Source organism: Trichechus manatus, unplaced genomic scaffold (assembly GCF_000243295.1).
Source record: "Trichechus manatus latirostris isolate Lorelei unplaced genomic scaffold, TriManLat1.0 scaffold00374, whole genome shotgun sequence".
Taxonomy (NCBI): Eukaryota; Metazoa; Chordata; class Mammalia; order Sirenia; family Trichechidae; genus Trichechus; species Trichechus manatus.
This window is the reverse complement of record NW_004444310.1, coordinates 238,635-250,490: the sequence shown is the minus strand read 5'-3', so window position 1 is coordinate 250,490 and position 11,856 is coordinate 238,635. Positions and strand designations below refer to the sequence as shown.

The 11,856-nt window shown below is 37.8% G+C and overlaps 1 protein-coding gene across 1 annotated transcript in view; it reads right to left on the bottom strand.

Annotated features, from left to right (window-relative positions):
* Nucleotides 1-11,856, bottom strand: part of HPSE (heparanase) — a 53,455-nt gene that overhangs the window by 19,258 nt on the left and 22,341 nt on the right. Inside the window, exons 4-9 of the mRNA XM_004390971.2 lie at nt 7,447-7,620; nt 4,599-4,767; nt 4,064-4,111; nt 3,447-3,540; nt 2,899-3,005; nt 1,536-1,650 (exon numbers count right to left, since the gene is read on the bottom strand). Coding sequence (XP_004391028.1) covers nt 1,536-1,650; nt 2,899-3,005; nt 3,447-3,540; nt 4,064-4,111; nt 4,599-4,767; nt 7,447-7,620 — 707 coding nt within the window. The remainder of the gene's footprint in view (nt 1-1,535; nt 1,651-2,898; nt 3,006-3,446; nt 3,541-4,063; nt 4,112-4,598; nt 4,768-7,446; nt 7,621-11,856) is intronic.

The following is an 11,856-nucleotide window of genomic DNA, read 5'->3' as shown; positions in this document are numbered from 1 at the left end:
TTACTGGCCTGACAGACTGGAGAAACCTCGAGAGTATGGCCCCCAGACACCCTTTTAGCTCAGTGGTGAAGCCCCTCCCGAAGTTCATCGTTCAGCCAGGGATTGGACAGCCCCATAAAACAAAACGGGACTAATGAAGTACAGCAGTCCAGGGACAAGGACTGGAAGGCAGGAGGGGACAGGAGAGCTGGTGATAGGGAACCCAAGGTTGAGAAGGGACAGTGTTGACATGTCATGGGGTTGCTAACCATTGTCATAGGGCAATATGTGTACTAACTGTTTAATGAGAAACTATTTGTTCTGCAAACCTTCATCTAAGGTACAAAAAAAAAAAAGAATTATCTGTATGAGATCAAACTGACAACAGCAACTCAAAAGGTTTGATGGGAAACCTCGGGGACAGTGAGTTGAAGATAATGGTGTTGGAATAATTTGGAAAAGGATAGTGAGAACAGTTGAGAAAGGAGAATGTTGACATGTCGTGGGGTTGTTAACCAACGTCATAAAACAATATGTGCACTGATTAATGAGAAACTATTTGTTCTGTAAACCTTCATCTAAAGTACAATAAAAAAAATTAAAAAAAAAAAAAAGCATATCGCTAAGTGAAAGAAGCCAGTCTGAAAAGGCTATATATTATATAATTCCAACCATATGGCATTCTGGAAAGAGCAAAACTTAGACAGTAAAAAGATCAGTGGTTGCGGGACTTGCGGGGAGATGGGGTGGGAAGAATTAGTGGAATACAGGGGATTTTTAGGGTAGTGAAACTATTCTGTATATTACTGAGTGGTGGATACATGACATTATGCATCATCAAAATCCATTGGACTGTACAACTGTACTTTCCTCTTTCCCCTCCCCCCCAAAGTTTCCCCTACTATTAACATCTTGCATTCCTGTGGTACATCTGTTAAAATTGATGGACCAATATTGATACATTATTAACTAAAGCCGATAGTTTACATTAGAGTTCACTCTTTATGTTGTACAGTCCAATGCATTTTGATGATACGTAATATCATGCATCCACCACTCTATGGAGCCCTGGTGGCACGTGGTTAAATGTTTGGCTTCTAACCAAAAGGTCAGCAGTTTGAATCCACCAGCCACTCCTTGGAATCCCTATGGGGCAGTTCTACTCTGTCCTACAGGGTTTCTGTGAGTCAGAATTGACTCGACAGCAATGGGTTTGGTTTTTTTTTTTTTTTTTTGGTTTGTACCATATGCTTATTATTTTTCTAGTTTTAGCAAATCTAAAACTGCTCTAAAAAATAAAGTCTATCAATTAAAAAAAAATCCCATACTATGTCCAAAATGACCCATATTAAACAAGTTGTTTCTGGGTCTCAATTTCTTCTCTTGAAAACCAAAAATGTTAGGATGGATGATCTTTAAGTTCTCTTGCAACTCATCATCTATGATTTGGCTATATATTGAGGGCAATGAATCACTAACTATTCATAGGAATAAGACAAGATGCTCTCAGCATGCTCTAATCTACTCACAGAAATAGGAAAATGATGGTCACTTACAGGTAAAGGGTTGAAGTTTTCGTCCACCAAGTGGTAGTTTCCAGCTCCGAAGAACACTTGCCTCATCACCACTTCAATGCCCATTCTGGCTGACAGGCCCAATTTATCCAGCCACCTGGAGCACAGACAGACCCAGCTTTCTTCAGCTTTGGAAAACAAAATCATTCTAATAACATGCTATCCTGATTTAATCATCTATGTGGGAGACATAAGCAGGAAACCAGAAAAACTGGCACTAATTATAAATGAGTCATTGGAACAAAATGGACACTCTATGGGGCAGCAGTAGAATCCTTCCCTTCACATCTTCCCATACTTCAGCATGATAACAAATCCCAGAAGGCTCTATATATACCATCAAGAAAGCAGGGAGTCTCAGGCAGGGCAACACAACTTCTACAAAGGAGAGTAGACAAATTCCCACCTGAACAGACAATTCATCATCCTGTGAGGATAGTCCGACTCTCCCCCTGCTCCCCACGTAAGGTCTGAGTAATGAAATGTGAAATAAGTAGTATCACACCTAAAATTTTATGAACCTCCTCACATCTTTGGTTAATGGTAAAACAAACACCTTCATTCTTTTCTCTACACCCCACGCCCCCATCCCAACAGGATTGTGCTTTGTTTGGGGCTTTTAAGAATGAGAATGAGAGAGGAAGGAGAATGCGTCCTAATCCTAAGTGAGGATATAGAGCTATAAATTAAGCGTGTCTAACCCATTGTTGCTGAGTTGATTCCAACTCATAGTGACCCTATAGGACAGAGTAGAACTGCCTAATAGGGTTTCCAATTAGCAGCTGGTGGATTCGAATTGCCGACCTTTTGGTTAGCAGCCAAGCTCTTAAACACTGCACCACCAGGGCTCCTAAGAGTGTTTAGCAGATTATTAAATGTAGGTTAATCAGTATTCTAAAGCAATCAAGCTTGTGGTGGTTGGATAATGAGTTGATCTGGTAAATCTTTTAATTCATTGGAAGCCCCTCTAGTGTGGGCTCGTACTTGAGGCTCCAAACTTCTTGGGAATCTGAGTATGGCTGCATATAATACGCATCCTTCTAAGACTTAAGAGTTCTGAGATGCACTCTTTTACAATGTGCTTTGTCATAAATTCGATGGCAACTGGTTTGGCTTGCTTAATTAAGGAACAAAATTTTTTTAAACCAACTCATTCTTGCAATGATTAATATAGGATACATTAAAGATGTCCAACAAGATTTAGTGAATCACTTCCTTGCAAAATCTCACACAAATTTTGGGGCTCAGCCACAAACAGTCTATTGGCTGATGGGCTATTTCAACCGAACAGAGGGTACAGGAATGGCTGCAGTCTGATCTCTGAGGTGAGTACTGTTTTACTCACATAAAGCCAGCTGCAAAAGTGTTGGACAGCAAGGGCGCTCCCCCGCCATATGCGGAGCTTGTTTCTCCTAACCAAACCTTCTTGCCAGGTCTGGTTTCCTCAACAACCTGTGGAACAGGAAAGTCTCCATGGTAATTGAAAAATAAACTGACCAACCATGATGCTGAAGATTAACAACATTCAAAACATCGTGAATGGCACCCATCTGTCCAATATAGTTACAAAATATGTTCACAGTCATTTAGGTATTGGGCAATTTGCTTTTATCAGAATGCTAGGGTGTGAAAAGAATGTCAACAAACCTATTTTTATGGTCTATGATAGTTAATTTTACTAAATGGCTGTTGAAAGTGTTTTTGATATCTAATCAACACATATGGGTAAGGTCCTATGCTAAAGGGGAACCAAAGGTGAATAAGACATAGTGCTTGACCTCAATAGATACTTTAAGATTAGAAAAACATGCAAATTTATATACCTGTAGAATTTAGAACTAGCTGGACTACAAAATAAGGACTCCAGTTTTATATCTAAAAAAAGACTATTACCTGGAAAATTTTCTGCGCAGATAAAATAAAAGTGTCCAGTACATCAGGGTTTAGAAAATCTTCTTTGGTAGCAATTCGTCCATTCAAATAGTAGCTAAATTATTCATGAGATATTCAGAAAACAAACAAATAAACTTTACTTTCTACTTTTCAGTTAATTGGCTGACCTTGTCCTCTTTCCTACCTCCCCCACCTCCTACAATTTAAAAACAAAAGGCAGAAGTTCTACTAGGGAGAGACCAAGATGAAAGGGGGACATGAAGAAGAGTCCATTCCATCGAAATAACTAGAACATAGTTACTCTGTCTTGAAAAGACACGATTACAGTATAGATACTTATGGGGCTACCCAACCTTTGGAAATTATCTTGGTTGGTTCCATGGGTCAAGCGATAAAAAGTGCCTTGGTCTTATAGAAACCACCATATTCTTTAGAATAAGTTTTAATTTTTGTTTTATCAATATAAAAATTCCAGTATTATACTGCTCGAGATACTATTTGTTTCTTGTTTGAATTAAAAACTCAATTAGCAGCTAAATGGAAATAATTTTTACAGAAATAAGTAATAAGTAGAGCTAGCGCTACTTTTCTAGTGAAAGAACAGGAGACATACTTACTGATGCCATGTAACCGAATCAATCACTTCTCCCCCAGCTTTCAGGAAACTAGAAAAAAAATTCCATTATGTCATCGCTTAGTCCTCATATGAAAATAACTTAATATATGCACCAAGGACTTTATTCCCTTGAAACCAGCTGGTTACTACTATAGGATCAGGCAAACACTAATTCCCTAATTCTAATATAAGTTTTATCATAGGTGCCATTGGCCCCAGGACCCTTGGTACTGAGTCAGTCAATCGTAAACATTGGTAAAAAAAAGAAAATCTAGTCAGGCAATTAATAACATGTGGACTATTAAGGACTCTTCACCAGAGAGAAACATTTCTTTTTTTTTCTTCTTGTGGTGAAAATATACATAACAAAACATATACCATCTCAACAATTTCTATATGTACAATTCAGTGACATTGATTACATACTTCGAGCTGTGCAACCATTCTCGTTATCCTTTTCCAAATCATTCCACCAACATTAACATAAACTCTAAACATTTACTTTTAAAAGTAGTTCTGCCTCCTCCAGCTCTTACCTCCTCAGCATCTTAACAGTCTTTCCTCGAGGCTGACCAATATCAGGACCATAGAGTTTTGCATTTTTGAAAGTGGACTTTCCTAGAAGTTTATGCAACTCAATAAAATCTTCTCCTAACTGGAATCCATCAATGTAAATACCAGACTTCTTTAGAAAACTGTTAGGTTCTGAAAGACAGCAGTTCTCAACATAATCCCTTATCTAGAAACTTTTTACTGAAAAGAAAATATATAGCAGCATTTAAAAGTAACAAAATATTTTCCAAATTACAAAACCTTAGAATTCAAAGGCAGGAAAAGTAAAATATCTAGTTACAAAAAAGAGATTTCAGAAAAAACAAAAATTGAAATTGTATAACAATGTGAGGGAGTATTAAAATAATTTGAAGTTAATAATGGGGATACTATGAGTCGGAATTGACTCAATAGCAAAAGGGTTTTGGTAATGGGGATATTAAACTAATGGATATTTGGAAAATAGTCTGTATCCAGTACTTAATAACCTAATTTCCTTAAGAAAAAAAAAAGTTGGGCGGGAGGGAGACATTTAAAAACTGATTTCTACAATGGAATTGAAAGCCTCGAGAATGTTTGCTCACAAATTATATGTGTAAGTAGGCTGGAAGTAGCAAAGACAAAGAGATAAGAGAGGTACAAAAGGGAGGTAAGTGACCAATCTGCTTTACAAATATAGGTTCTTTCCCTTCACCGTGGAAACTAGACCTTCTCTTTGTAAATGGGTCCCAAGGAAGAGGGAAACATGATGGTATCACTCTGTTATCTTGCTCTGAAGAGCCAAAGGAGTTGGGAGGGTAGGGCAGAAAAGTAAGGAGTGAGGGATATATAGATGGGTAAGGATGAATTTAAAGGACATCTATTCATACAGTTGTAAGAAAATTGTTCAGCACTTCACTAAGATATGACTGCCTCTACCTTTCTATCTCGTTTTCTGTGCTTCAGCTTGCTAGTTATCCTCAGCAACCCAATCCCAAAGTCTGCTTCTAGACTTTATCATAACACATGTTACCATAGACATGTATCTTACTTTGCTTGTTTTCTCATTGGCCTGGCTCCATACCTCTAGAGAAGTTCCAAGAGAGTAGAGGCTTTGCTCTGAAGTCGGACTACTGGGTTCAAATCCCAACTCTTCTACTTAGTTGCACATTGCCACATGGTTATTTTCCTAACTTTTTTGTGCCTCTTTTCTCATCTGTAAAATGAGGGTCGTAACTACATCCACTTCAAATCCCAAAAAGACAAAAAACCATTGCCATCAAGTCAATTCTGACTCATAGTGATCCTATAGGACAGAGTAGAACTGCCCCATAGGGTTTCCCAGGTTGTAATACTTACAGAAGCAGACTGCCACATCTTTCTCCTGTGGAGCAGCTGGTGGGTTCTAACTGCCAATCTTTCAGTTGGCAGCCAAGCACTTTAACCACTGTACCACCAAGGCTCCCTTATATCCACTTCAGGAGTAGTTACAAAGATAAAGTAAGTTAGTACTTATGAAATGCTCAGAACAGTGCCTGGCATATAGTATGTGCTCATCATATTGTTATAGTTCATTTCCCTTTTTATCTTTAGTTCCATTGGCTTGTATATTGAAAGAGCACAATAAACATGCTTTGAATGAATGTGATTAATCATTAACACTTTTGTTAGAATTCATAAATTCCTTGTAAAAAAGAGGGAAGAAAGAGACAACCAAGAGCTTTACCCAGGTAGGATTCTTTACAGGAAACTTCTCGACAGCATGAGCATTTCATAAAGGTTGGGATGGGGTTGCTACAATTAACTGACAAATTGAGAAACGGAAAAAGGAATGGAAAGGTAAAAGCAAACTGCCTACTTCACAGTTTTGTTGAGTCCAGCCTGCCAAGCGTAACAGGTTGAAATGACTCCAAAAATCTCAAGGGAACCTGGGAACTGTGGAGTTTGCTGGCTCCAGCTGGTTGTTTTCAACTTAAACATAACATAAAATGGGTTTAACAATAGGTGCTGGGATATATAAAGGTGTTTTCTGCTGTAAGTGGTTCCAAAAGTTGTGTTGTTGAGCACTTTCAAGAATGTACCCAGCCATCTAAGATGCATCAATTGGTCCCAACCCACTTGGACCAAAGGAGAATGAAGAACACCAAAGACACAAGGAAACTATTAGCCCAAGAGACAAAAGGGCCACATAAACCAGAGACTCCATCAGCCTGAGACCAGAAGAAATAGATGGTTCCTGGCTACCACCAATGACCACCCTGACAGGGAACACAACGAAGAGTCCCTGATGGAGCAGGAGAAAAGTATAGTGCAGAACTCAAATTCTAGTAAAAAGATCAGACTTAACGGTCTGACAGAGACTGGAGGAACCCCGGAAACTATGGCCCAGGGACACTCTGTTAACCCAAAACTAAAACCATTCCCGAAGCCCACTCTTCAGACAAAGACTAGACTAGACTATAAAACATAAAATAATACTCATGAAGAGTGTGCTTCTTAGTTCAACCAGATACAGGAGACCAAGCGGACAGCTCCTGTCCAGAGGCCGGATGAGAAGGCAGGAAGGGACAGGAATTGGTTGAATGGACACAAGAAACCTGGGGTGGAAAGGGGGAGTGTGCTGTCACATTGTAGGGATTGCAACTAATGTTACATAACAATATGTGTATAAATTTTTGAATGAGAAATTAACTTTAGCTGTCAATTTTCACCTAAAGCACAATAAAATTAAAAAAAATGTACCCAGGCAGAAGTGTGTGTGATAATATTAAAAAGAAAGTTGTAAATGGTCTTGAATTATTTAGTGCCAAAGGACAATCTCCTTACTAATGAAATGTTCCTGGAAGTACTCACCATTGCCTAGTTCCCAAGAAATGTTATAACTCTTGGAAGAACAGTAGTCCAGCAGCAACTGGGCATTAGAATTGTTCCAGTGCAAATCTGCTGTTCTTAATAATGCATTTAGGCCAAAGATCAGGTCCAATCCTGAGCAATTGGCAAAAGTATACAGCATATCCACTGAGCTTCCTGAAACAAAAATGTTGCAGTTTAATGGTTACTGTTTGGCACCACTGTAAAGAAGCCTCTAGATCTGTTCTTCCTAATAATTACTATTTCTGTTATCAAATTCAAGGAATTCCAGTCCTAATAAGTGACTATAACTATATCTAAGAAACAACAAAGTTGGACTGATAAATTAAAAAAAAAAAAAATCAACCTGACTTCATTTGCTTAAGCTGGTACCCTGGGAAGGTACCAGAAGCTTTGGTCTGGTTCTCAAGTTTTGTTCAAGTGACCTCAGATGAATTAGGGAAACCACATTGTGGTTTCAATATACAGTGTTCAATATACATGGGCCAGACCTTCATTAGTCAATTAGTCATTAGGGCCACTCTTCATAATCTAAATATCTGTAGTCACAAACTCACTTACAAATTATTTTGGTAAATTTATTTATTTTTAAAACAAATTTTTGAAAAATTCCTGTACCTGATTTATTAATTTAAAATGAATAGAATTTTACATTAAAAATTAGCCATGAGAACATCTTTTAAGGGTAATGGCTGCACAACTGATTAATGTAATTGATATCACTAAGCTGTACACCTGAAAAAGTTTGGATTGTCAAATATTGTGTTATATATATTTTTACAAAAAAAAAAAAATGCAGTTGTTGAGGCTGCTTATGTACAACCAAACACCTCACAGAATTTGTTTTCTTGGTTTGAAGGTTTAAGGTTATGGTTTTAATATTGTTTCTCAGTACTTTTGTTCTGCCTCCTAGTTCATTGTGTAGTGACTGGGGTCTTAAAAGCTAGCAAGTGGCCATCCAAGGTACAACAATTGGTCTTTCTAAATAAGAAGGAGAGTCAGGAATCAGAGGAGAAAGTTGAATGCGTGTCTGGTTGTCTCCATGAACAACTGCCTCCTTTGCCGTGAGATCAGAAGAACTGGATGGTGCCAGCTATCATTAGTGAGTATTTTGATCAAAGATTCTATAGAAGAATCCTGATCAAAAGGGGGAAAATGCAGAACAGAACTTAGAATTCTTGATGGAATGTATACTTTTGGAGCAATTGAGGCTGAATGAACCCCAAAACCATTGCTCTGAAATAACCTTTAAACTTTAAAACTTAACCCCAAACTATCCTCTAAAGTGTTCTTTGAACCAAAAATAGCTTATCTTAATTAGTAAAGTGTGTCTGTTTTGAGCTTTGTTCTCTTTTAAAGAATTATCTGTGTGAGATCAAATTGACAATGGCAAATGGAAAGGTTGGATTGGAAGCTTAGGGGGCAGTGAGTTTAAGATAATGGTGGTGAAATAATTTGGAAAAGAGTAGTGAGACTAGTAGTACAACTTGAGTAATGTAATGAATGTCATGAATTGTAAATGCAGAAATTGTTGAAATGATGTATCTTTGGCTGTGTATATTTTCACCAAAAAGAAAAAAAAACATTTTTTTATATTAGCCATGAGAAGACACTAAGGCTGTGATTTTCAAACTATGCACCAAGGCACCCTAGGGAGCCACAGTGAATTCACAGGTATGGTTGCTAGATTTAGCAAATAAAAATACAGGACACCTAGTTAAATTTGAACTTCTGATAAATAACTAATATTTTTTTAGTGAAAGTATATCCTATGTAATACGTGGGATGTACTTAGACTAAAAAATTATTTGTCATTTACCTGAAATTCAAATTTAACTGGTCATCCTGTATTTTATCCAGCAACCTTACTCACAGGGCATAGCAGGCTCTTTTAAATTTCCAAGGGAAACACATCAGCATCTGTTGGACATGACAGGAACTATCACAATCAAATTGTTTGGAACTAACAATAATCGAAACTGTTAGGTATTTCTTTTGGCTAGGTATGCTGTGAAGAAAATTACTGAGACACTAAGGTACCATATATGTTCGGGAACTTCTATACTCAGCTTTTTTTTTAACCATTAACTAGTCTATAATTAGGAGCTCCTGGGTGGTGCAAATGGTTAATATGCTTGGCTGATAACTGAAATGCTGATGACTCAAGTTCACCCAGAGGAACCTCAGAAGAAAGTCTTGGTGATCTACTTCTGAAAAAAGGAAAATCAGCCATTGCAAACCATATGGAGCACAGTTCTACTCTGACACACATAGAGTTGCCATGAGTTGGAATCGACTGGACAGCAACTGGTTTTCATTGGTAGTCTGTGATCACTTTCTGAGAGTGGCAACAAGATAAGCTTGAGTGTTGTCTTTAGATCAGCTATCATACGCATAATAAGTCCTTGAAACTTTCGTGTATATTTATTTGTTAAACAGAAATTCACTCTTGAACTCTCCTAGTTTAAAAAAAAAAATCTCTCTCTCTCTCTCTACCTACCTATCTATTTATCTGGCAAACTTGTACCCTTCCTTCTTAACAGTGGCTTTGTTTTTATTTTGTTTCTGAGTCTTCAGCCTGAATCACTTGAGTAACTGTAGCAGTGAACCTCTGAATTTAATGTCGTCAATAAAAGAAGAAACTAGAAGCTGCTTTGGGTGTTTTTGATATTTGCTGTGTCACCACTCTCACAAAACTGTTCCTATCATTGAGAAGTTAGGGTTTAAGACATTAGGGTTTAAAAAACTCTCTGGAGTTCTGTGGCCCAGCATTCCACAGGATTTTAGAGCCACAGGTTAGCATATATGGAGCCTTTGGGGTCACTGAGTGATTTGTACTCTCCACCTCCATTTTTTTACAGGAAACTGAGACCCAAAGAAATTGAGAGATTTGTACAATATCACATATCTATTTGATGCCAGTGCCATCACTAGAACTTGTTAAAAGGGGTGACTCAACTACCTTAGTTACAACTACTTATTAGACTTATATATTGCAAAATCTCTTTGTACAAAGTGCCCTGGATCAGGAAACCTGGATTCCAGGTCCAGTTCTCCCACTTACAAACTGTGTGATCAGGGCTAATACTTTTAGCCTGCATGAGCCTCAGTTATGGATCTACAATCTTGGAACAACAGCCATCATTCTGCCTACCTCATATAATTGAGATTTAACCAACATTTGTGAAATAGTTTTTAAACAATAAAAGGCCTCACAAATATAAAGCACCATTATTGCCCCATCCCTTTACAAAGGTTGTGGCATTCTCAAACAACCTGGAATGTTTGCATTTTAGAGTATTTATTCATTATTTTATCCTTCTCTATTTCTTCATTCTTCCAAATGAACTTGGAAACTTATGTAGCTTGAAATTCTTACATAGTCCCCTATAACATAATAAAGGAGCCATGGTGGCACAACGGTTAAGTGCTCATCGGCTAACCAAAAGGTTGGTGGTTAAAACCCACCCAACGGCTCCGAGGCAGAAAGATGTGGCATCTGCTCCCATAAAAATTACAGCCTAGAAAACTATATGGGGCAGATCTACTCTGTCACATGGAGTTACTACGAGTTGGAAGTAACTCGATGGCACCTAACAACAGAAACAAACAACATAACATCTTCTAGAATAAGGGCTCTATATTAATTAATTCAGATCCACTCTTAAAAAAAGAAAAAAAACAGAAGAACCACACAGTCTCCCTCTTCCCCACCTCCCCAAATAAAGAGAGCAAAAAACAAACAAAAAAACCCACCCAAAAAAACAAACAAAAAACCTGACACTAAATACCTCATCCTCAATCACTTTCCATACTCTTAACTGACACTAAATACCTCATCCTCAATCACTTTCCATACTCTTATCTCTTAAAAATGAGAGTAGAAAGAACCTGGGATGAAAATAATCTGGATGACACATTAAGAATGGTGCTGAGGAGTTCCGGCAAAATGGCGCTCTAGGCAGAAGCACCATGCCATCCCTCCACAGCAAAGATCTGAAAAACTAAGCGGAACAGAGCACACAACAATCCTGAAACCCTAAAACATCAAATGAAGAGATAAAGAACTCAGCCAAGCACCAAATGGAGTGAGAAAGCTGAGGAAAAAAAAAGACAAATTCATGGAAAATACGGACAAAAAATTGGAAATTATACAAAGACAACAATTAGAAATCCAAAAGATAAACAACAAGATTTCAGAAATGGACAATGTCATAGAAGGGCTGAGAAGCAGACTTGAAACGGCGGATGTGGGACACAATCAAAAGCAAAAATCTGCGAGTGATTGGAATTGCAGAACGGGGAGAAAACAGAAAACACAGAGAGGATCATTGAGGAACTGCTGACAGAAAACTTCCCCAATATCATGAAAGATGAAAAGCTGGCCATCCA